General features: G+C 40.6%; 3 protein-coding genes across 3 annotated transcripts; 1 reads left to right on the forward strand and 2 right to left on the reverse strand.

Annotated features, from left to right (window-relative positions):
• Positions 1–153: 153 nt before the first annotated feature.
• LOC134869758 (uncharacterized) lies at positions 154–10,917 on the reverse strand. The gene is made up of 21 exons (XM_063891642.1): positions 10,856–10,917; positions 8,975–9,113; positions 8,638–8,826; positions 8,374–8,539; positions 7,786–7,928; positions 7,509–7,708; positions 6,835–6,970; positions 6,526–6,745; positions 6,357–6,429; positions 5,952–6,204; positions 5,662–5,805; positions 3,920–4,060; positions 3,521–3,709; positions 3,241–3,406; positions 2,976–3,118; positions 2,678–2,877; positions 2,304–2,537; positions 1,696–1,817; positions 1,541–1,613; positions 1,348–1,417; positions 154–1,271 (listed from the first exon to the last, which is right to left on the reverse strand). The coding sequence occupies exons 2-21, from the start codon at positions 9,104–9,106 to the stop codon at positions 906–908; spliced, it is 3,360 nt and encodes a 1,119-aa protein (XP_063747712.1). The 5' UTR covers positions 9,107–9,113; positions 10,856–10,917; the 3' UTR covers positions 154–905.
• A 563-nt stretch (positions 10,918–11,480) lies between these two features.
• plpp6 (phospholipid phosphatase 6) lies at positions 11,481–18,402 on the reverse strand. The gene is made up of 2 exons (XM_063891782.1): positions 17,772–18,402; positions 11,481–15,423 (listed from the first exon to the last, which is right to left on the reverse strand). Exons 1-2 carry the CDS (start codon positions 18,250–18,252, stop codon positions 15,056–15,058), a joined length of 849 nt encoding a protein of 282 aa, XP_063747852.1. The 5' UTR covers positions 18,253–18,402; the 3' UTR covers positions 11,481–15,055.
• A 1,221-nt stretch (positions 18,403–19,623) lies between these two features.
• Positions 19,624–25,393, forward strand: prdx6 (peroxiredoxin 6). The gene is made up of 5 exons (XM_063891783.1): positions 19,624–19,841; positions 22,428–22,584; positions 23,823–23,966; positions 24,438–24,584; positions 25,058–25,393. The coding sequence occupies exons 1-5, from the start codon at positions 19,750–19,752 to the stop codon at positions 25,181–25,183; spliced, it is 666 nt and encodes a 221-aa protein (XP_063747853.1). The 5' UTR covers positions 19,624–19,749; the 3' UTR covers positions 25,184–25,393.
• The last annotated feature ends 835 nt before the right edge of the window (positions 25,394–26,228 follow it).

A 26,228-nucleotide genomic window follows, 5' to 3' on the forward strand; every position in this document is an offset into this window, starting at 1 on the left:
GGAGCTGGAGTAGGGAGAAAGGTGGAAAGGGAAGTGTATGTGCTGTTTTATAGTGATATGAAGCAGCCCCCCCCCCCCCCGCCTTCTCCTACAAAATGTCACTGAAAGAGAACTTTGCAAACCAGGGAAATAATGTATCACAGTCAAAAAACATCAACAAAAAGACTCCAACTGTTTAATAAGTACCAAGACAATGCAAAACTGGCTGAACAGAATACAAAGTGCAATCTGAAGTGTAGTAGTATTGCAGCTCTGAAACACTAGGCGTGTTTCACATCCATTTTATCACGCAAACCCGCATACTGTACTACGGCTAAACATAAAGGAGAGTAAGATTTAGTGGCACCTGAGATCCCCTCTGTTACAATTACCTTTTGTGCTTGGTATAACTTGCAGCTCTGACAACGCTTTGTATATGGTATCTTATCAAAGTACACAATTCATTTCAGATTTTCAAATGACAGACATGAAGACAATAAGTAAAACAACAACAAAATGTGGCCACACACACACACACACATACACACACACACACTTTAGGTTTCTCTGTTCTATCTGATGACAGAATGCAGGTTTATCTGACCTTTGAAACAGCTACACCTATCAGAAGAGTGCAAACTACTTTTACAATTGTATAGCCCCATATTATTATACATCATACACAACATTAAAATTGGGAGGCTGTCTCTTTCTCTGCACGCCAAACAGAAAATAAAAAAGATTTACATGTCTTCTGAAATTCCCTGATACATCTACTTTGTTTCTTTCACTTAATCTTAGATCATTTGGGATATTAAAGGTTGATGTATTACCGATGTCTGTTTTATCATTTTACCTCATATTGCAACATACAGTATATGATTTGGGGTTATATTTGTTTCACACTGGACCCAGATAGGATCATTTTATTGTGGCGCAACAGTGAACCAGGAGTCCTTTAGAAACATCTTGCTCCTGTCCAGAAACTGGGCGGCACCCTGCAGCACTGGAGTAATCTCAGTTTTACATAGAACGAAAGCCATGGCAACTGTTCCTCCAAATACAAGCATCCAGTGAGAAAGTAGCACAGACGGCCTGCTCTCCGGTACCGCTCTGGTTCTGAAGGGGTGAGCCAAACGCTCCCACTGAGTGAGGATAGCCTGACGGGCCCCGGCCCACTGTCCGGGCCCTGTGAGACGATACTGATATGGAGTGCAGGGACCAAAGAAGATCCTCCCCCAGAGCACAGGATCTGTCAGGAGTAGTGTCAGGAGGTTTGGTCGAACCCCCACCTGTGATTGGAAGTCTATCATGAGGGTTGTGTCTATCAAATAAAGAAATAATGATAACAAGCTGAACTGAACTAACCTGCTCTGCCATGAAATCCAGGTAAGGGATGTACTCTACCTGGAGAGCTGCCGTTTGTGGGGAGGGGTAGCTGAGAAAACAAGTTATCTGGCTGAAATGTCATTTTTCACAGAACAAATTTCAACCATTATTCTGATTTATACAGAAATCTGCCTGTACTTGAAATGTGCTTCAATGTGAAGATGATGTATACCTTTTCATGTTTCTCTTCCTCTCAGACTCGATGACTTCCAGCATTTTCTCCTTAGGTGGAAGACAGCTCGAACCTTTAAGATAAAACACAGGTGACAGGTTGCACTTTTCAGTTCTGAGTGAATGTGTTCACATTTAAAGCTCACAATAGTTTACCGGTAAAGACTTTGACAGCCCATCGTGCCTGCATTTCCACAACAGGCATGATTGGTCCTTTTGTCTGGAAAAGACCCATGACGGCCAGTGTGGGTTGTACCAGAGAAGGAGGGAACAGTGTCCTGAAATGACACAAAATATATTGTAAATTAATTAATATATGGCAGTACTAACTAAATATAGTTTTAAAGAAAGACACACATTAGAAAACAATATAAAAGCTCATAGGATGCATGTTATCAGCTTTTGTAGTCAGAAATATAACATTCTAGTTCAATAAGTAATTATTGGTTGCTTAGCAAAGTTTAGGCATATCCAATATTATGTTCTGTAAAAAAAAATGTATTATATTTGTATTTATTGAAGTATAATTAGGCATTTCAATAAAATTGTTACAAGATTAGTTAGATATTTCGGGGAATCGCTTCTTGATGGGAGTTAGTTGAAAATATTTTTTAAAATGCTATCTTTCTTCTCATTCGACAGATTATAACATTTACAACCCCCCCTAAATCAGGGCGTGGGTTCCTTAAGATCTAATGGGGATTTTCAATCTAAAACAAAAATCACCCCCTTAGCTATACAAACTCTATCGACAATATACTCACTTGTACAATGTCAGTTCTCCATGAGGCCCGTCAGTTAAGGCTGAAGGCAGGAATGGAAATGTTCCGTTATAGCCTGTACAGAAAACCACTGCATCAATGTTCTCCTCCACAGTGCCATCTTCGAACTCCACTCCAGAGTCTTTGAATCCTTTTAGATTGGCTTTCATTACAAGCGCTCCCTGAAGGATTCGACCAGGAAGGTCATCATTGATCAAAGGCTTTCTGTCCAAAAGTCTGGGAAAGAAAGGAAATGATAGAAATCAACCCCCTGTCTTGTTACAAAGATTGTATCACATTTAAAATGACACCATTGTATTAGATACATTAACAGTCTGCACAGCTGACACAATTCTCACACTGGAATCATGACGCACCTGTGACTGGGCTTCAGACCATACAGTGTGTGGTCATATTTGTAATTGAGGGCTCTCTCTGCTGCCCAGTTGACCAGGGTCTTGGGCAGAAGCAGTGTGAGCATGTTGTTGAGTCTGGTGATAGCATTCATGTCCAGAGGAAGACCATTACTGGACATCCTGCCTATCACCCAGGCCCCCTGCCGTGTGCTGAGAAATGTCTGTCAGAGAGAGTAAGAATGTGCAGTGCAATTCAATAGGAGTTTAGTTTTATTATATCCCCTGCTCCTCTGCCTAACTATTTTTCTTTCGTCCTTACCTTATTTGCAGATCTACTGATTTCCACTGCAATATCTCCTCCAGAATTGCCAATGCCAACCACCACCACCCTCTTTCCTCTGCAGGCATCTGCATCTTTATATTCCCAGCTGTGAAAGCACCTGCCAGAAAATGTCTCATATCCTGGAGTAGATACAGATGGTTCAAAAGGAAAACAAGAGTTGTATGCAAGAATGATCAGATGTAAAAAACAAAAACAAATGTTGCTTTCATCAAATTCTGTAAAATGTTTGAATTTGACAGACCTGGAAACCCTGACAGGGGTAAGGATGGATGTGTGTAGTGGCCCGAACACACTAGAACTGCATCAAAGATGTGTCTCTCTTCCTCGCCATCCTCGTTAAATGTCAATATGTCCCACTGACCTGACGAAGAGAAATCCGGCCTCTGTGCAACACTCCTTACTGTGGTCTGTATCATGGGTGTCCACATTCACAAAAACATACAGAAATACATTAAAACATTTGACTTAACATAGTATGTTGTATAAACTTGTGAAAAGATAGTGAACTCCTAGAGGGTGACCTGGAAATGAATGTGTCTGAGCAGGTCAAAGTGGTCAGCATAGAGTCTGTAGTACTGCAGCAGCTGGGAGTTGTGCATGTAGTTTGGATAGCCAGTAGGCATGGGAAAATCGCTGTAACACATCATCTCTTTGGAGGTGTTCACCACCAACGAGCGATAGATGCTTGATCGCTCTGTCTCAGGTGACTCCTGTTGACACAAACAAAACTTTGATAAGGACATTTTAATGTTAATCAATAGGGTTTACGCAAGCTACACCATCTTGTTTCAAACTGAATACCATCTTACTTCAGTTTGGAAGGGGAGCTCTGAGGCCATACAATATCTTAAGACCAATCTTTAACTGGCAACCAGATTCATTTGTGGGCTACTCTCTAAAAAAAGGTGCCCCCCACTTACCTTAAATTTCCACAAGCCGCCAATGTCATCACTGCTCTCGAAGCACACCGGCTCCAAGCCCTCCTCAACGCAGATCTTGATGCAAGCCAAACCCGAACTGCCGGCTCCCACCACTGCCACACGTTTTACCATGGCTGAGAACTGCTGACAAAAAGTCTGAAAATAGTTAGGCTATGATCACCTTTCCAGCATACTTCACAATTTACTTATTCATATTCAAGAGTTGCTCTCTCTATAACACAGCTTTTTGAAAAGAAAAGGATGATGAACTCAGAATAACATCATAACATGCAGAACCAAGTGTTGGACTTCTTCAGTAGACTAAATAGACAATTAAATAAGCTGATAAAACAAAGGATTGTGAGGTTATTTTCAGCAAAGCTAAGCATTTTCTGCATAAGAAGAGGAACAACTTGTTTAAAAACAGCTATGTCAAATATCTAATTTCATTTAGTAAGCCTAGATTTACTCGTAGGGGTATTGCTCAGTGTGAAGAGAGATAAAGAGACATTTTTGAAATGTTGAAGTCAGAAAGACTGCTCTCACCTTCCTAGCGCCCAGTCAGCTGCGACTAAAATGCCTAACAGCCTCTTCGTTCACAGGATTCTGCATGTTGCTTATCTACAGAAGGCTATTGCAGGGGAGGAACTTTGACCCTGCCCCCCTGCAATCCAGTTTTCCTGTTTCCACGACCGCGGGGGCGGCTCCTGATCCCAAAAACTGTTATTTCTCTGTCAACATAAAAAATGCTCAAGTGACTCCGGAGGTAATTAATAGAGAAAGGAAGGTGAAGTTAACTTTTTACATGCACATTAAACCACCAACATTTTGAGCATACTATATTCTGAATGTAGGCTCAAGATGTTGAGCTTGCTTGGATTGTAAACTCGAAGCAACAGTGGAAGCGGAAGCGGTGTGTGGCGCACGGCGCGCGGCGTCTTTTCTTCTCTGGGTGCCGCGAGCGAACCTGGAAAAACTAAAAAACCTAACTGAGGAAATACAGATATAAATGATGTTTGTGTATATGTAGTATACATTATCTTATAGCATCCTAAACTTGTTGACAAAGCATTTGACTCTCCTCCCCTTTTCTCCTGAAGTTTCAATTTCCTCGCCCTCCATCACATGATCAACGACACGCTGAAGAAAGGCCTTCCCTGGATTAAGTGCAGCATTGGTGCCTGCCCCTATTATTAATGGGTCTGGTCAAAGAGTGAGATATCTTTATATGTGTTTATTCATACAGGAAAAAAAAGTCCCTTACATTCAGTGTGATTTCAAAGTTTAAAATGTCATACATATATCTGGTTAATGTAGTTATGGTTGAACTTTTAGAACCCAGACCATTTCAACTGACAGCAAGAAAAATGACAAAGAAATAACAAACAATTATGACATTGTAGACTCAAGTTTGGATCTTCTTTTACACTTTAACTCAGACTGGACTTTTTCAATACACATAGTTTTTTCTAGGAGCATCCTGACAGTAATCATTATCAGTGAACAATTCTGTAAATCAACAATTGAAAAGTAGGATTATTTGTTAGATTACCATACTTTTTGGTTGGAAAATGTGCAAATAAAGAAGACTTGTTTACGGAAAAAGGACACGTAAGCAGCTAAAACAGTGGCATTCCTGTAATCGCAACCCCAACAGGAGTTAATTGAACTAGATTACTTAAGGAATCAAGTAAAGTATTTGGTTTGCATATTGGACAATGTTTGATTTAACATGTTTAGACTTTTTGTGGCCGGATGTTGGACAGCAGAGTGGGGATGGCGGTCGGGTTGCGCACATGGATGTAGTAGATGGCAGCTCCTCCAGCCATAAGAGTCAGACTCAGCTTGAACAGGCTGTCAGCGACAGAGGACTCTTTTGTCTCCAGCTGTAAGGGATAAGAGGTAACGCTTAGTTTGATACATACAAAAAGTAATCTATCTCAGGATAAATTGGAAAAGGGACATATTCATAATGCATTTATTTAATCAAATAGGAATCTTATTGAATGAAGAAACCGTGTTTATTTCAGACCTGTCTGGTTTTTAGGGGCTGGTACACGCGGTTTAACTGGGTTGAGATCGCTCTGCGGGCTCCGTCCCATTTCCCTGGTCCCATCAAGCGGTACTGGTAGGCGGTGACAGGTCCCCACAGAACCATCTTGAACATTGGGTACTCTGTGAAGAAGAGCCAGAGCAGACTTGGCCGCACCCCAATCTCTCCTGCTAAGTCATCCATGTAGGAAACAAAGTCCACCTGCAAGGGTGCCAACCTAGACACAATGTAGCTGTGGAGAGGATACATTGGAAATGAATGTAATTTGTTTGCACTCAAACCTGTATTTGACTATTTATGAAAAAGACAATTTAGTTTGAAGAACCTTAGGTTATTACAAAAGGAAAAAAAATAACCTAGCAGAGGAATATTTGGAAGTTTTACTTTTTCTCGATGTCCTTGGTGTCCTTGTCCACAGACTTTATCATGGCCTGGTTTGAGGGCAGCTTGTTATGGCCTGAAATGCAAAAGACAGAAGACAGACAAAGGTAAATGGACTGTTTGAAAAGTATCTAGAAAAGTGATAAATGATAAAATGGACCGGCAGCCTCACCTTTAAAGACTCGTGAGACCCAGCGGGCCTGCATTTCAGCCTGTGTCATGATCGCTCCAAGGGCATGGATGAAACCCACCACAGCCAGAGTGTTATGCTCCAAGTTTGGAGGAAAAACGTGCTTGTACAGTCCCAGACGATGCCCGGACATGTACTTAGAACTACTTGGCAAGTATGGAAAATCATAGTTGTAACCTGTTGCAAACACAATCGTGTCCACCTATAAAGAGGAAGAGATAAGTATGAGATAGCCACGAATTGCGCTTGAAATAAAGAAATAAATTATCTTTGGAAACTAAGTTCTCTAACGTTTTTCACAGTGCTGCCATCCTCAAACACCACGGACGAGCCACAGATCTCCTTCACATTTGGTTTGAGGATGACCAACCCAGACAGAATCTTTAGAGGCAGATCATCGTTGATCACCGGGATCTGACTGAAGAGTCTTAGGAGGCAGCAGAAAAAGGAAGTGGGGACAACAAGGGAGATAAAGAAGTTACATCTTTTACTTCAGTAAAAGTAATAATAATATTGCAATCTGCAAGTAATAGTCACACATTCAAAATCTGACTTGATTAAATGTTCAAAAGTATTGGCATCAAAATATACTTCAATAACCACAAGTTCAATTTTGCATGACTGTCTTTTAAAACCAAAATATATTATATAATATTATTTCATTTATTTATGTTTTTATGTGACTTTAATGATGTTATTGGTAGGGTTAGGGTTAGGTAAATGTGGATCTCTTTTTTGTTTATCTTAGCCTATCAAAGTACATGATAAACTATTTGTTAATCATATTTTGTATTCTTTCTCCTTATCTTCAAACAAGTAAAGGCTTATTTACCGTCCATCTTGTATAAATGAAATAACTAACCAGCTTGTCTTCACTAAGCAAGATGAAATGCTTTAACGTGACTTTATTTCCTGCTCACTTCAGCAACAGAAGTCTTGAAATATGTCACCCAGGCAGCACCTACCGGTGTGTGGGTTTGAGGGCATACATGGTGTGGTCATACATGGCGTTGATTTTCTTCTCGCCCAGCCAGTTAAGGAAGTTGATAGGCAGCAGCTGGAAGAGGATGTGGACAAAGCGTGTGTTGTACTTTATGTCCACTGGCAGGCCGTTGTCAGAAACCTGACGGATGACCCAGGCTCCACGACGAGTGCTCAGATACACCTGCACAACAAAGGCAATCGTCAGATACACAAATCATCATGAAGAAGGACAAGAGCAAACAGAAAATACTCCCCAACCTGCTCTGTCACTCTGCTGCTCTCCACAGCGATATCACTTCCTGAGTTTCCGATGCCGATGACCACCACTTTTTTCCCGAACATGTCTTCAGACCCCTTGTAGTCCCAGCTGTGGAAGTATTTACCTTCAAATGTCTCAATTCCTGAAACACAGCAGAGTGATGTTATCATTATTGTGTTTCTCTATTGTACAATACAACACAGCCTTATTTGTAAAGCACTTTAAAACTTCTGGACCAAGTGCTGTACAGAGAGAGAGAAATAAAACACACAAAATACACAGCTCACTTAGGAGAAGAGGTGGGCTTTAAGAAGCGATTTTGAGCCAGACATTGTAATGGCCTGTCTAATGTGCAGGGGCAGCACAGGGGCGGCAGTGAAAGCACAGCCCCCTCTCAGCTTTGATTTTGTTCTGGGCACATTCAGGAGCAGTTGATCAGCTGACCTGAGAAGGTGTATAGGGTTGTAACAATTTAGAAAGGTAGGGCAGGGCGAGGGCATGGAGGCATCTTGTGCCGACAGCAAGAAGTGAAAAACAAAATGATCCATTAGGCCTGGGAGAGGTGCATTTTAAACAAATGTCTTTACCTGGGAAGTCTTTCAAAGGCAGGTTAGGGTAGGTGTAGTGACCAGAACAGCAGATAACTGCATCAAAGACATGCTTCTCCTCCTGTCCATCTTTGTTTTCTGTCACCACTTCCCACTGACCAGTGCGAGAGTAGTCTGGTCTTTGATTGACATTCTTCACTGAGGTCTTAAAAAAAAAAAACATACAATAGATTTGTCTGTAGTTATCATTTTAAATTTCACCAGGCTTATGTATTAACCACATGCTAAATTCCATCTTGTTACCTGGAAGCGAATGTGTTTCAGCAGTTTAAAGTGTTCTGCATACATCCTGAAGTAATTTAGGATTTTTGAGTGGTGCATGTAGTTGGGGTAATCAGCCGGGATGGGGAAGTCGCTGAAGCACATCATCTCCTTGGAGATGTTGATGTTGAGGGAACGGTAGATGCTGGCCCTGTTTGGCTCTGACACTTCCTGCAGAGAAGAGGTTTCAAATGACAGGAAATGTGAGGAAACAAAAACACTGGTAAGATTCTGGAGAAACATAACCCGGTGTTAATTCTATGGTTTGGGGAATAAACATATGATGGTTGTAAGCATTTATTAGCTAGTGCTGACTTGCCTTGAACCTCCAAAGTCCACCAATGTCATCACTGCTCTCAAAGCAGGTTGGCATCATGCCCTCCTCCAGACAGGCCTTCATGCTGGTCAGACCAGAGGGGCCTGCCCCGATCACTGCTACCCTGTGTACCATGATGGAGCTGCACAAAGGTAAGGAACAAAACACATATATTTCAACTCAGATTTAAGGTAACAGCTGCAAATCAGTCCCTTCTTTGAGAGCTCTATAACATTGTAGAGGCAGGGATGTCTCAGGGATGTAATAGGTGTGTGTGTGTGTGTGTGAGCAGAGCTATGTATGTGTGTGTGGCTGTGGGTGTGTGTCACTGGGGCTGAGTGATTGCCTAATGAATACCACCTGCATCTACCTAGAGGAGGCAGGGTGCTGACATTTCTGATGACCGCTAAACTGCTAAACTCTTTCCACCATATAGTCCAGTACAGCAAGTCACTCAACAATAAAATGTATGTTAGCATGTATGTTTTATTGCAAGGGAAATAAAAACATCTTCAACTGCAGTACGGCTTCAAGTTTCCTCCTTGGATTCAGCGTGTCAGGCAGAGCCCTGTGTTCCCCTCTCTGTGACTACTTTAGCGCTTGATAGTCACTGAACAAACATTTTTTACTGACATTTGATGAGGATTATATGCTGTGTGTGAGACTATGAGTGCAAAAAATATAGTTTTTTAAGAAGTCAGACTGCAGTTTAATACCTTTCGCATGAATAAGCCACATTAGAGATCTCACTGAAATATAAGTGTAAGGAAGCATCACTCCCTCACTAACATTTGGCTATACTAGTTGTTAAAGGTAAGCTAGGCAGATTTTCTAAAGAATTTACTGTGGTGGAAACTTCTGAAGCAATGGAGACGAAACAGAGGGACGCTGGAGAGCAGGAACTTGATGGCAAAACACTGTTGGGTTTATTTGGAGTTATGGCCGGAGAATTGACAAGACATTTACAGTAGACATGAGTTGCCACAGCGGTTGCCAAACCAATTCTGAAGATCTCAGGGATAGGAAGAGGTTCTAACTAGTTCCAAATGGGTAATCAACATTCTTCATCAGTGAGACCAGACAAATATGGACCCTGAATCTAACTAAAGCTGTCGTCCATGGAAAAGAATGTACGCCAGGGAAACTACGTTCCAGATAAGAAGGGCTTCTAGACGTCCCTAGACGGGAACAACAAGGCTTCGGAAGCCCAGGCTGCCTCTCCATAATGAAGATAACAGCATCTGCAAGGCTGTTAGCCTATGCCAGAGGAGCACAGAGAGGAAGGACACAACTGGCTAACTTGAAAACAAGCAGTACACAAGCAGCTGTGATGAGACCAATGGTCAAATGTGTGAAGAGGTCACAAGCTTACACAAAATATTCCCTAACATTTACTTTATTTCAATTAAAGTTTACAATATACATTTACATAGGCAAATAAGGATAATATGTATCTTTAAATCAATTTCACTTGAAAAAACACACAATCACAAAGTTATCTACCATTTCATTTGTTCAGACCTGTGGGCCATCTTGTGCCAGTGCTCAAAGGGGGAGCACGCCTCAAAACTGCTGCTTATATGTGCTCTATGAGGCGGTTGAGTCTTGGCTGTGATTGCTCTGAAAATGTGTGATGTAAGGGGTGCCAATTATGTTAAACACTATCCTTTTTGTGAAGATCTTGTTTTGTTTTTAATTGTACAATATGTTGTTGGATACAATAATGAATTTACTTAGGCCTTGAGGCGTCTCTCTGAGATTCGTCTCCATTGCCCCAGAAGTTACCATCACAATAAGCATCTTTTTTTAACTATTGCAATTACCAATTCTAGGATCCTGTGCTAAAATATAGCAGAACTAGAGTGTGGCAGGTCTCTCTCTTACCTTAATCCTTGCACACTGATTTCTTGTGAATCCTTTCCTTGGCATTGCCCTAGCACATTCTTTTATAATGAGGCGGTCTCTTTTGGTCTAGGATTTCTCTAATCCAACCCACTTTTGAGTTACACTGTTGACGCAAATCCAGTGGGTTGAGTTAATTTTGTGAACTTTGAGTGGGATAGGTTTTGGAAGAGTGCTGATGTAACCGAGTAACACCGATTGTTAGGGAATATTTTGCTTAGGTGTTTAACCTTTGACCTAGATCATCATTTTGTCCTTCCTCTGTCTACATTGCCATGGCATAGTTTTTCGGCCTTGCAGGTGCTGTTATCAGGCGCCAGTTTATCCGGCCCCAGATGCTACGGTAAACACCTTATTTGTGACCGAGATCACAGTTTTAGTTAGACGTATTGTCCGAGCTTGTTTAGTCTGCTGCTTGGCATATGTTGATTACCAATTCGGAACTAGTTAAAAATGTCTTCCTAGTTTCGAGATCTTCAGAATTGGTTTGGCAACCACCATCAAGTTCCTGCTCTCCCGTGTCTCTCTGGGTTTCGTCTCCATTGCTGCAGAAGTTTCCACCACACCGATTATCTGCCTGTCCGTCCGTCAGTCAGTCATGACACAGTTTCAGATTTGTTCCCCATTTTTTAATTAAAAATCATTACAATCAAATCATTCAAGTACAACCCCTCAAGGAATATTGAGCAGCACATTAAAATCCACCAAACATAACACAGTGTAATCACGTGACCATACAGGCATAATTATATACATTAAGAATTAGGTCTATACAGGAAAAACGCAATATAATTTATACTGTATAGCAGGCAAAACGCAGTGCAGTGAAGTTAACTGTAGCTGACTTCATGTTTGACTATGTGCAAGAACTCATGTGACATTTGTTGACATCTTTAAGAAGCTGAATAAACAGGTTTCATGTGGAATATCCAAAATCTATTAAGTAATCATTGTATCACTGCATCAGCCCGATATCAACATGTAAAACACACAAATAAATCATAAATCATTTGGTCACAAAGTCCACCATCCAGCCAAAAGAAGGCTAAAGAAATACAAATAAAAGAGAGCTACCTTCTTGGGCATCATGTTATTGTCCACACTGGGAAGACCATAGGTCAATTATTGCAGGAAGAACACAGCATGTAAGATGAAGGTCTGGAGCACCTGCATACCAGGTCAAATTATGTTCAGAAAAAATATTCAATAACAGTTCATACATCACACATTTACACAGAAATCCTATGTCCACATATCTCATCATAGTCCTAACCAATGGAAAATTACAACAGACCAAAAAATCTGCCGTTTGACATTAAGTTATTTGCTGTCTGCTGATATCAACGCAGCAGCAAAGGTCAGGAGACTGATAAGCAAAGACATTGCTTAAAGTTAAATAACTTCTGCCTAACAAACATATATTTTCCTTCAGATCTGGTAGCAGACAATCGTAAGGGGAGTACTGGCGTCATTTAAAGTTTAATATTGAGTTCATTCAATCCGCTTTCAGTGGACCATAGTTGATATTATTGAATCATCAAACATGCTGGTTTTTCTAACAGCACGCACCCAATAGCAGAGAGGGTCATTACATCAATGTAAGGATTTACCCCAAACCATGTAATGAGATGCTGACCAACGTGGTCACAGTGATTTTCACAAAACCTAGATATGACAGTGTTGCAGAGAACTGACATTCAAATGCGCCATGGCAAGGCACCCTATGTGTGTATACGCTGTACTTTCAAATCATCCTCTCACAATGTAGTAGCTTAAAACACCCTTTAAACTGTGGACACTGACAGCAGACCAGGTCATTGCACAACAAATGTCACACCCTCACTCTAACTGGTTGCTAACATAAAACGTGCTGCGACAATGCTGATGGGAGACTGATGACGTACGAAGTTACACATTCTGGTGGATTTCTTTTCCAAATATCTAACTCAATAAATAAATGTACCGTGGCCTAGTTTTTTAGACTAGAATGAGTACAGTGCTTGCAAAGACAGTGTCTTTTTTAGCGATTTCACAGTGAATTCTAGAAAGCTATCATTACATGTGAAGTTTGTCACCTGAATTGACCTGTAGCGTATTAAGTGCCCCTCTTTCCCTCTGAAAAATGTTTGAATCCCCCTACACGACCTTCACTACTGCAGGTAGAGCTCAGGCACGCCCTGTTCCACACTTAATGGGTGTTTTCTTTTAACATGCAGTCAAGACAAAAAAAATGAGCCTTGTGAAATCAGAGCAGAATCCCAAAAACACATCTGCATATGTAACGTCACAAAGGGCTTACTTTTGTTTTGTAAATGTGTCTTTCATAGTTTTTCCTAGTGATATCTGTGATTGCTTTAGGCCAAACTACAACTATTATTTTTCTACAGTTCAGCAGATTATGCTTTACTTTAAAACAAAGATGTAATGATATGGTATGTACTTTCTTACCGCTCAAAAGCCTCACTCTGAAACTTTCGTGGTATAGCAAAGAAGGATCCTACACACTTACTTTGAATAATGTGAGTTGGAGAATGATGACATTTTAACTTTACAGATCAGGCCAATGTTTTTTTTTGTTATTAAACAATATGCTGTTACCTTTAAAATGTTATGTTGATTAAACAAAATAATGATTGTGCAAGAAATGCTAATCATCGATACATTTTGATATCACTATGTACTGCATGAAACGTAATAATGTTAATATGTGTCATATGGTAATTTGTGATCCAGCAGAGTTGATTAGTAAACAGCAATACGTGATAGGCTGTGGATGAGGTTAATGATACAAGGGAACTTTCAGAGGAATAAGAATGTGAGTCAATAAGTAAACTGGTGAGATTAAAGTGATCAGATGTGATATAAAGCAAGTTGGCTTTGTGGCAAACTTGAGCTTTGCTCGAGGTGAACAACATCATTAACTATAAACTGCAGAGTGTGGAAATGATATGGCTCATTTTAAGATTGGCTCTACCATCTTACATCATTGTCCTTAACAAAGACGTGAGGGCAGAGCGCATTACATCGGAGCAATAACAGTAGAGGCTTTACAACCGTTTTGCACACTGTGAAATATATGTGATAAAATTGTTGTTGTTTTTTTCTTACAGTTTGTGCGCAGATTGAACACTGCTACGGCTCAGCGACAGGGCTTAGTAGTAGAACAAGAAACGCGCAGATTGAACACTGCTACGGCTCAGCGACAGGGCTTAGTAGTAGAACAAGAAACTTTCCAAGTAGTAGAACAAGAAATGCGCAGATTGAACACTGCTACGGCTCAGCGACAGGGCTTAGTAGTAGAACAAGAAACTTTCCAAGTAGTAGAACAAGAAACGCGCAGATTGAACACTGCTACGGCTCAGCGACAGGGCTTAGTAGTAGAACAAGAAACTTTCCAAGTAGTAGAACAAGAAATGCGCAGATTGAACACTGCTACGGCTCAGCGACAGGGCTTAGTAGTAGAACAAGAAACGCGCAGATTGAACACTGCTACGGCTCAGCGACAGGGCTTAGTAGTAGAACAAGAAACTTTCCCAGTAGTAGAACAAGAAATGCGCAGATTGAACACTGCTACGGCTCAGCGACAGGGCTTAGTAGTAGAACAAGAAACTTTCCAACAGATTTATCATTTACTTGTATATTGCGGTTTTTAATACAGTTTGACTTCTTATTGCTGTTTGCTTCTGTATTAATTAAAAGAAGATTGGTTTATGTAAAAAGTATATTGCCATTCTTTTTCCAAAGCAGGGATTCATATTATTATTTAACCTCTTATCTGTGGTGTTCTTTATAGGGTATATCTTAAGTCAGATCCTAAAAGGGAAAGCTCAGACTTAGATTAAAACACCCTAAGCAACAAAAGCATGCTTGCAGTTTACATAATTTCCACTGATTTAGACCAATTATGGGGAGAAAGGTGGCTTCAGGTGGACACATCTGTCTCTCTTGCTTTTCTGGTTTAAAATCCTGTTCTTTTTGTTACAGGCATTGCAACCTGAAAAGGGAATGCTGACAGTGAGCGTCTGAAGTGTCACATAACAGCAGAACAAAGGTGTGTTTGATAGCACGCTTCTCTAGTCTAGACAATTTCTCTTATGCATCAGTCTAAAAGAGACCAAAAGTGTGCAGGTGCTCTGGCAATGAAGAATCAAACCACCGCGTCTCCTCCTTCAATCCTTAACATTAGGCCAACTGTCCCAGCAGGCCTTGCAGGGTTTGAGGTGAGAGCCACAACATCTCTACAAGGTTGTACTGGACATATCCCATCCAGAACCCAAACATCACGTCAGTCACATTGTGCCTGCCCAGCAGCACCCGGCTCAGCCCCACCAGGGCGGCCCACAGCAGGACGAGGACCCTCAGCGGAGCGGCCAGCACCAGGTGAGCCAGTAGGAACCGCCCACACATGGCGGCACGCGTGGCATGGCCTGAAGGGAAGGAGTATCGGTCCACGGAAAAGGTGGCAAACATGTCCATGCGGTTATGTGATGGACGACGCCGGCGCACCACGGCCTTAACGATGGTCACCAGCACCAGGTCCAACAGCAGGCCTGCAGGGGATGAGCGTGTATTATAGCGACTGGAGAAACAGCAATGTAGTAAAGAGAGGATATACTGTAACCCCAATAACAGCCGGTATCTTTGAATCCTTGGTATGTTGTTGTGATGCATGTCTATTCGTGTTTTAAAGAACAAGAAAAAAAAGCTCACTTAATAAAGTGGTTTCTTTTATTGGGATAATATATACAAATATTAGAACCAGGCTATAAAATACTTTGAGTGCTTTGGTTGGAGGAAAACAGCAGCTCATACTTGGAAAGACAACTCTTCCCTTGGCATAAGGAACCTATTTAAAGTGATTGTTATTAGCAGTTGCTTTATATTCTTCAGGTCTGCAGTGCTGAATCATTAATGCAACGCTGAGGTGCAAATGAGCTAATTGCTGCTGGGAGTCCAATGAGAGGATTCCAGAAAATGAATATGCAACAGTAGATATCATTTATTATTGATAACTACTCTATGAGCAAATAACTGCGGTTGTTAGAAGCTGTGTTTTATAATTAGATTGGGCATCTGTCTCAGGCATTAAACTGCAGCATGCTGTTTCCTTTAAAAGTCAACACTTAGATTTGCCAGAAGAATCCTGAAGAGACCCCCTATTTTCAGACATTTAATTATCTCAAAGTGGGCCTTTCTTTATACTGACCTGATTGAAATGCACAAGCATGCCAATAAAACACTCTTAAAAACTGCTTTCTGGTGCAGACTGGTGTATCTTAATGCAGTTACAAACTGTGTTGCAAAGGCGTTTACTTACTAACTAACATTAGGCATTCAGGAGGTTGGCTGGTAAATTATAAATGACAACTGAAGGATGCTAGGAGGCAAACAAATTACATATCCAGTACGATTAACATTAAATGTAGCCTTAAACCACTCCTCCGTACTGCAGCTGCATCTCCTGGGAACTGTGAGGAGACATCCCCTCCAGAAAAGCTCATTTAATAAAAAGGCAAACATTCCATTTAAATCTTTTTAACATAATGCTTTTGATGCATTCAACTTGTTATTAGCCATAAAAAGGAAATTGAGGAAGAACATAAGGTTACACAGTCAGGATTTCATAATATACGCAACAACAGACTGTCAATATTTCAGTCCCTTGGCAGCACATTTCTGACTATCTGTCAACAGTACGAATCTCTAAAAGGTCGAAAATGTGTGAGAGCCAAAGGATGTATCATCAAACTGATGGTTTTGATTGTTAATCTAACACCAACATATATTAAATCAGGGCTACATATAATAATAATAATAATAATCATAAAGTTCATATCAAGCAAAACCAAAAATATGATGAAACAAGTAGTTATTACTGAGGAAGAGCAGCAGAGGCGGATTAAGTGTAGTGGGAGATGGGATCAGCATGAGAAGAACATTCTGTGCATGGCAGAGGATATAGAGTTTCAGAGTTGCCTCTACCTGCCTCTTTCTACACCAGCAGAAACCACATTCATTCACCTGCACAATAAGAAGAACATCAGATCCAGTTACACTTCTATTGTGGGCTCATGTAACTGGAAAAATACAGACATCTGAAAACAAGGACAAATAGTCTCTTCCAAGCACAATAGGAAAATGTTGATGAAAAAAGTGGATGCACTTTTTTTTGTGAAATAAGTTCAAATAAGGAAGGCCTGTTTTATTTCTCATTGATTTGCAGTGGCAGTTAAGTGATGTAATCCAAGTAAAAGCTGCATTACCGATTAGAAATCCATCTCCCGTCCAAACACAAGCCTTTGCTTTGTCAGTTATTAATTGCAGACCAGCATTAGCTTCAATACACGTTTCTTATAACTCCTCTTGAGCTCACTTGGCTTTAAGACAAAAAAGCAAAAACATTTTTTAAATAAAGAATGGTGTGCTGGGGAAGCCTTGTTACGCGTTTTAATTCTGATGGACAGCTCACACACACTTGTCTAAAGATTGCTTTTCTCAAAACCTCAAAACTGACCTCTTCCCTACAGTGTATTAATTACCCTCCTGTTGTTTTACAAAGTGTCAGTCAAACAGCCTCAGGAGAGCTGTAAACAGAGTTGGGCTGAGGTCATAATAAACAGCAGATGCAACATGTGAGAAACTGGAAAAAGGTAAACTGGGTCAGAAAATATTATTAAAAATACTCATGGGAGGTGGAATCACCTGATTTCATAAAAGACGGAGAAAGAAGGGAGGAGCTCTGGGGGGTGTGTGTGTATGTGTGTGAAAGACTGTCTTACTGCACCTCAGCCTAGCTCAGTGATTCCTAGAAACCTTGATATTTCTGTGCGTGAATCCCCTCCTGATGGACATACAGATTGACAAAACATCGAGGAACGTGAATATAAAAAGAGTTTACCCATGAAAAGGTTGAGCATGACTTCTTGTCCTGTGGCACTGTCACTTTTGTACAGACAGTAGGCGGTACCGGCCAGCCAGGGGATGCCATGTCCGGATATCTCTATGAGCTTCATTAAGGGTCGCACACTGCCCCAAGACGAGTCCTCGCAGGCACACACCCCCATCTGCTTGGACATCCACAGGTCGATGGCGAGCAGGGAGCTGAGCGCTACGCGGATGAAAGAGGGATTGAGCCGCAAGCCGTCCTCCTCTGGAAGCCCCTGACCGCTACCGGTGGAGGAGCTGGATCCCCGGCGCCGAGTGGGGCTCTCCGAGGCTCTGAGGCGGGCGGTGGTGGGGTCGGAGCCCTGCCTCTGGTGCGGCGGGGAGGACCGGTTCAGCGGCTTCGTCAGAGACATGAAGTCGTAGCGGCCGTTGGAGCTGCCGAGCACCGGGCTTCCGCCGCCGCGAACCGGGTTTTTAGATTTAGGAGAAGGCATTTTATCTGTTTTAAAGCCGATGTACAGTAAGGTGGGGTGTAGTTGGCCTGCTGTGGTAAGTTGTCTGCAGTGCTATGCGGGTTTTTCGCTCTTTTGGTTCATCTGTTGTGCGGCTCACAATTCAAAGCACGTCCTATAACTCTGAGCCGAATCGCCATCTTTGATGTTGTAATCGCAAAGACACCTGGGAAATTGAGTTTTCCAGTGTGTTCACTACTGTATTTATGACAATTAATCAGTTTTGTTTAAATACACAATTAGTTTAGTGTATTCCTATTCATTTTAGTGCCATATTTATATGATACAATACAATACAGCTTTAGCTGTGCCATATACACCTTGTACGGACGGCCAGTCCATGCCTTTACTTGAAAAGTTGACCAACTTTTTCTTTGTGTAAACAGTGTCACAGCTCTCTGTCAATCAGATGTATTTTCTTTTTTCTTTTCAGTCTCTAAACGGTTTATTATAATATTAATATTAATATATATATCACATCATATGAAGTTCTTGGTAGAAGTGTAGGCAGCTTGTTTTGGGGCCTTTTTCAGGAATGTGCACACAACCGATTTTAAGGTAGTAACTCTGCACATTCACGAGAAACAAATAAAATGCAAGAGACTTTTAGTTTTCGTATCTGATTTAAACACCCCTAATTCCTAGATTGTGTCTTTGATTGATTGATTTGGTAACAATTTATGTGGTCAGATCAGTTTCATAATACACGAATGCACACAGAAGGATTCACACTTGTATTTCATGATCCGCAAAAGCATTCACACTTGTATTTTCAATGCACACACACACACACACACACACACACACACACACACACACACACACACACACACACACACACACACACACACACACACACACACACACACACACACACACATAATCATTTGCATATCAAAGTCTGAGGGCATAATGTTGGAGCTATGTTCTCATACTGTCAGAAAAAACTAAATGAAAAGACTAAGACCAACAACCCCCTCTCAGAAGTATCTTTTCCTTAAGCCCCATTTATTTTACCTGAAGTTTTAGCTTAATTCAATAAAAACAGGTTAACTGGTTTCCCAACTTTCTGAAACAGCTGGTTGCTTTAAGGTTTTGGGATCATTGTAATCAACAGGAGTTAATAGTTCATTTGTCTGGGACTATTAACATTGCTCTAGTTATTTGACAACAGTGTCTATCCTACTCTCTATTATATGCGGCATAATAATTATTGTATATAATGCACGTTATCTTATTTATCGAATCAGTCTGTGTTGGTGTTCATTCATTGATGTTTGTAAATGTAAATGAAACTTCTCAATAAAAAACGCCCCAAAACAATCGACACGTCTCTGTGTTTGATTGGTCGAGGATCTAGCAGACGTTGATCCCTCCCCTATCCGGGTCCATTCATGAGGGGTTGATAATCTCGGCAGCACAGACAGTAGGGTTGTCTCGTCATTTCTCTCGTGTTGGAGCTTCAGAGAAGAGCCCATCATGCCCGGACTTCTGCTGGGAGACTTGTTCCCCAATTTTGAGGCCGACACCACCATCGGCAGGATCAAGCTCCACGATTTCCTGGGCAGCTCGTGAGTGCGCATGCTCCCTGCACAACCATTATATTGCAAAAAAGATTAAGATCTGTGTAAGGATTATTCTGTATTTAAAAGTTAAGGTGCATTATTTTATAGAGATCTACCACAGAAGTCTATAGATCCCTTTGCTGATTCGATCCCCATGTGACTGCCATGCGACACCTGACACACACAGCATGACTGTTGGATAAGAGCACGATCATACACCAGAAATGTCATACAACACACTGTATTCATTTTGTTTTTAAAGTGGGTCAAAGTAACATTGAGCTGTCCTAACTTCAGACCGAAAAAGACAGCAAGGCAGCAGAGATATACGTAGTCCTCATACATGTTTGTGAAGTATATCTTGTAGCGATGTTTGTACCACATTTGTTTGACTAATTCATTTGCATGTAAGCAACACAATGACAACGCCAGTAGGTTCAAAAGTTTTATTTGTCATATGCACAGCAGATACAGTGTATATGTTGGCAATGAAAATCTTATATCCCAGGCTCCTCCAACAACTCAACATACACAGTGCAAATAAGATAAATAAAATAGTGCAAAAATTAGAAAAGAATAAACTAGTGCAAACAGCTGGTGCAATAACAACAATAAGGATGTAAAGATGTAAAATATATACATATGAGATTATTTAAATATACTGTACAGTAATTTAAATACTTTACACTGTTGTATGAGGAGTGTAGACAGATGCATATGTTACGTATAAACAGATATTTATGGCAGATATGTATAATGTATAGATGTGTGTACTATAAACAGATGTGAGTAGATTCCACAGAGCTCAGGAGTTCAGCAGTCTTATAGCCTGTGGTATAAAACTGTCCCTGAGTCTGGTGGTCTTGGTCCGGATGCTGCGGTACCGTCCGCCAGACGGCAGCAGACAGAACAGATTGTTGCTGGGGGGATGGGGGTTCTTTAATATCCTACCGGCCTTCTTCCTACACCACTGGGTGTAGAGGTCCTCCATGGATGGCAGCTCCGTCCTGGTGATGTGCTGAGCAGTTTTCACCACCCTCTGTAGAGTCTTACCGTTGAGGGCGGTGCAACTGCCATACCAGGCCGTGATGCAGCCAGTCAGGATACTCTCGATTTATATTGTGTGAACATGGAACTGTGCCTCAGTGCTTGCATAACCTTTAGTACTCACAGCTCGGCTATAGGCTGCTTTGTAAAAACAGAGAGAAAGAAATACTATAGCAGGCATTTACAACCACACCAACAGATGATGACGTTTCAAATATTTTTTACAATGAGAATGATTCACTTAGTCTAATCTAGTGTGTTGAACAATGCAAACAATTGATTAAAAAAACCTCCTCAAAAAAATTGAATAATGTCATTTGATGGTGCTTTTTTCATTTACTTCTGATTTGAAGATAACAATTCAGGATGGCCACCCTGTCATTTCCCTGTCCAGACAACAGTGCAAACATAGAGGGATATATTTCAAAAGGTGTAACTTGCTCTAATTTAATGACGCGCATAACCTGCTGCAACTACACCCTATTTAATATAATGAAAACATCAACATATAGTAACTACTTAATAACCTGTTTGTTTACTTAGTGTGATTAGATGTTGAACTGAAGAGAGGCTAAAGACACATTTAAATCCCAAAAGTAAGGACAATGTAGTATCCCCTTTCTTAGAAAAAAGCCCAAGTGTGTATTGTGTTGTGCATTTATAGCTCATGTTTAATGATTTAGTTTTGGTTTTAAAGTAATTGTAAGTGTTCAAATCATCAGCTTCTAAACACATTCCTCTTAGAAACATTCATTATCCGGGGTTTGTTCTGCTTCGCCAGATCTTTTCAGGGCCTCTGGTCATCCCAGAATCATGTGATCACCATGCCTGTGAGGAGCCGCTCTTTTGTGTTGCTTCTACCTCATGTGATAGCACAATACAACACGTTGAAAAGGAAGTCCACATAAACCACGAGGCAGAAAATGCACGTGATTCAAGGGGTAATTTATCCTTTAAAATGTTTTCCAAGTGGTGTTTTTTGCAGGAAAACTGTGTCCAATTGACCCTTGAGAAAACATCTGGATTCAATATTTTGTGGTTGTGTCTGCCAAAACTTCCGACAGCTGTGTGTGGCTGGAATGTCCTGTGCTAAGACATTATGTTCTCTGTCTTTCCCTTTTTTTTCAATTTCAACCCTTTCTGTTCTCCGTACCCCACTATAGCTTGTGCTCTTAGTCCTATCACTGTTTTTGCCTCTTCTCAATCCAGGCTCTATGTATTCTTTATAGGAATCGTGCACAATCACAACAGTAATGAATAAAGACCATGCAGACAGAATACATAGATTTATTCACACATACATTTAATGTGCTGTAAATGCTCAGAGACATTGAAGAACATATTGTTTTAATTCAGTGCAGGTTTGACCTTTGGTTTATGTAACTTAGTGTGGTTATATAAACTCTAAGCCTTATGCAAGGTGAGATGGGATGTCAATGACCTTATTTGCTATATACGTACCTAATAAAGTTTTGGACTTGGAGATTTCTGAACCAAAATGATGTGTATAAAGATCTAATTGCTTATTTGTGTTTTCCTCTGTAGATGGGGTGTCCTGTTCTCCCACCCAAAGGACTTCACCCCTGTCTGCACCACTGAGCTCGCCTGTGCTGCTAAGGTCAGCGATGAGTTCAAGAAACGAGATGTGAAGATGATTGCTCTGTCCATTGACAGTGTTGAGGATCACCACAACTGGAGCAAGGTGGGGTGATGATGCACACACACATACACTGTATACTTGTGCCTTTTTTAAATGTGGCATGTAAGAGATTAAAGGATGGCTTTGTGAAACAGGTCCGGTTACTGTTGGTCAAGTGAACCTGAACAAAGGTTAATGAAGGCATGTAAATGATTCTAAACATTGAGAGTAGTGCCTTTAATCACTGCTTGCTGTTCTGTATACCGAGTTTACAGTTTTCTTTTTTTTTAAAGATATGTTTAAACATAATTTACAAATCCCATTAGCTCTAAAATGTTTAAGTCTGAGTGTAATAAGTGTGAAGGCCATGTGCTGCATGGTGAGATCATCCCAACCTAAAGTAAACGGAGGCACTTAAAATCGAGTATTGGTCTGCAAATAACATGAAGTGAAACATGGAGGAAAAACATTTACCATTAGTCTTAAATAAAAACGTGTTCAATTAAATGTTAACATTGTGACATAAACATATAAACAAATACATCTAGGTTACAATAACTTGTTATGGACTCCCACTGTATTGCTGGTGAGTTTAAGAACGTTGCGGTCAACAGCGCCCTCTGGTGTTCGACTGTAACTGCATTATTGAAAAAATACCATCAAATGCACATTACTAAGGTTTGCACTACATTAGGTTATATTCCCACCAACAATCCTTGGTGATGTATTATAGAATAGTACAGTTATACTCAGGCAACCTTTTTAAAATGACAAGCGACAACAAAATGGAGCTGATTGCAATTTATTTGGTTTCTTTTCCAGTCTACGCTGGTTATGTAAACTGTGTACAAACGTATTATTCTGAAAACATAAGCACTGCCTGGCCTTACTTTCTTAATTATTTTTATTTAAATTAAATGCATTATATTCAATATTTTCAATGAAATGTATCTTATTTCTTTAAATGATTTACAATTATAATTTCTTGATGTGAACTCTGACCAGAACTGTAATTGTGTAATGCTCCTCTGTGGTTTGGTGGAAGCTGATGGGAAATGATACTCAGATTAATGGTTGATCATTACCTTCAACTCAGACACTCTTAAACGCCTCCTCAGAAAGGCCAGTGATTGGCCCTAAAGTATTGGCACTACAAAGTGTCTGAGTTAAAGATTAACAGTCTCTGGGGACTCATCCAACCTGTGCTGCACTGATGGTCAGGACTGTGAGAACATTCACGTAGGATCATAATGTCGTGCTTTAGAGTAGTAAAGCCTGACTGTGTTTCTCTGTGTCTTTAGGATGTGATGGCAGTCAGCAGTTCAGCTGCAAAAACTCTGCCATTCCCCATCATCGCTGACCACAACAGAGCGCTGTCCATCGAGCTGGGCATGCTGGACCCCGATGAGAGAGACAGTGAGGGCTTGCCCCTCACTGCTCGCTGCGTAAGAAACCTGTCCTCCATCCTGTCCTCATGATTGTATTACATCCCTACAAAAACCATGGCTGCATAATCAGAATATACAAATGCAGAATGCCATTGAAACTTGCTTTTTTCAGAATCCTGTCCTGACACAACTTTTTTTGACTGTAAAAGGTTTCGATCTTTAGCGTCTAATTCCTTTCCAGCTGACAACCATGTTTTTGGATGACCACAATTATAGCTCTGTGTGGACCGGGTTGTTGAATAACCATTTGTTATGCAGGCAATACACACAGTATTTGCATCTTAAAAGCTTTAGTTAAAGAAATCCTCCTTGCAATTACTGTTTCTGTACTTGTAAATGGATTAAAGGAAATATTATTTGGAAAAAAGAGGGAGCATGTTTTTTTAAGCGTTTGTTTTTGTTCCTTTATTTAAATGAAGCTTATTCTGGCTCTTACATTGACGCTGCAGCGTTTTTAACCCACTTTAGGTCTTCGTGATTGGCCCTGACAAGAAGCTGAAGCTCTCCATCCTCTACCCCGCCACCACAGGAAGGAACTTTGATGAGATACTCCGAGTGATCGACTCTCTGCAGCTCACTGCACATAAGAAGGTTGCCACACCTGTCGACTGGAAGGTAACTAGCTAAAAGATGTGCTGTGATGTGACAAAAGCTAATAGTCTCCTTGTTTCAGCTTTACATTTAGCTTACTCTCATGTGAGTGTTATCAACCTTTCCTCTCCTCCTCTTTGTTTCACTGTTGTCCACACCAAAGTCCACAATTTCATTTATATAAAATACACTTTAGACCCCACAATCAGTCCAAACTGACAGGCTCCTCCCTGCTTCATAGAACTGGTAACTCAAAAAAGTTTTGAAAATCATTTAATTGCATTTACCTGCCCTTTAGTGCAAAGCTACAAGTGTAGGAAAACACAATATAACATTTGTGACCTCATTTTAACAAGTAACACTGAATAAAATGACCGAAAGCAACATAGTACAGGAGCCAAATGAGGCTGCTGCATAAGTTATCAATACTGTGAAGACTTCCTTACTGTAATCAAAACCAGACTGTGCTCTTAAAAAGCTCTTACTTTCACTTTCAGCCTGGTGACAAGGTCATGGTCATTCCTTCACTCTCCGAGGCTGAAGCTGCTGCTCTCTTCCCCAACGGTGTGACCACTAAAGAGGTGCCTTCTGGGAAGAAATACCTGCGCTACACCCAGCCCTAAAGAAACACTAGAGACTGAATTCTTTGTATAGATTACTACTCTTTGATAAATGAAAATCATTGGATGACAACATATTAAACTGATCAAAAGCATATACTGTATGCACCAATTTGGAAGTTAGTTTCATGCAACCTTTCCAGCAATGAACAGAGATTATTTACTGTAATTTTCCAGTGCCTTGTTTCAATCAATAAACGCACTTTTCACACATGTTCTCTGAATCTTTGAGTCTATTCACACTCCGTTCACATGTTGGGGAAAGACTTGGGTAACATTTATTCTGCCATAACTTACTCTGCCACTAGGTGTCCTTCTACAACCTAAACTCAAAATATCCCCTTGCTGCTTTTGCTGCAGTACCATTTTATACCAACATGGGGTAGTATATGCACACTGATTGACTCACTGACGGTACCCACAGACAGCAATTACGTTGAAAGCAACAATCTGTTCTCAACAATACAAAGATAGGGAGTGGTACCACATGTCATAAAAATGTAGTTTATTTACATATCCATAAATTAAAAAGAGAATTGGCCACATCAAGTTGATCTTCTTTCAGCAATGTTTCTCAAAGTACACAGTGAGGTTTACAAAGCAAAGTGTGCTCCCCTTTCGCTGTGCTTTTTTAAAATCCTTTTGCCAACTCAGCAGCACAGGCTAATGCCCTTGCTGTCTAAATGTCTTGATGTGCAATGAATTAGTCATTTAAATTGATTGTTTTGTTTGTCCGGTGCTTCAGGCTAAAGCTTTTTCAAATGCCATTCTTGAGATGAAACTCACCAGCTGCACAGCTCAAGAGGCAAAGTATGGTAAATAATTTCATAAGTGCATTAACTCAGTTACCATATTTAAGTACAATTTCAGGGTACTTTTACTTCTAGTATATACATTTAGATTCCCATCGCTGCATTTTCAGCATTCTAAAGGGATGTTTACATTTACCATTTATCTTCCTTTCTTGATTAGAGTTAATAAAATACTTGGCTACAATTTCAACGTACTTTTACCTAACGAGTTAAATCCATTATTTTAAAGAAAGAAA

Source organism: Eleginops maclovinus, chromosome 9, assembly GCF_036324505.1.
Source record: "Eleginops maclovinus isolate JMC-PN-2008 ecotype Puerto Natales chromosome 9, JC_Emac_rtc_rv5, whole genome shotgun sequence".
Taxonomy (NCBI): Eukaryota; Metazoa; Chordata; class Actinopteri; order Perciformes; family Eleginopidae; genus Eleginops; species Eleginops maclovinus.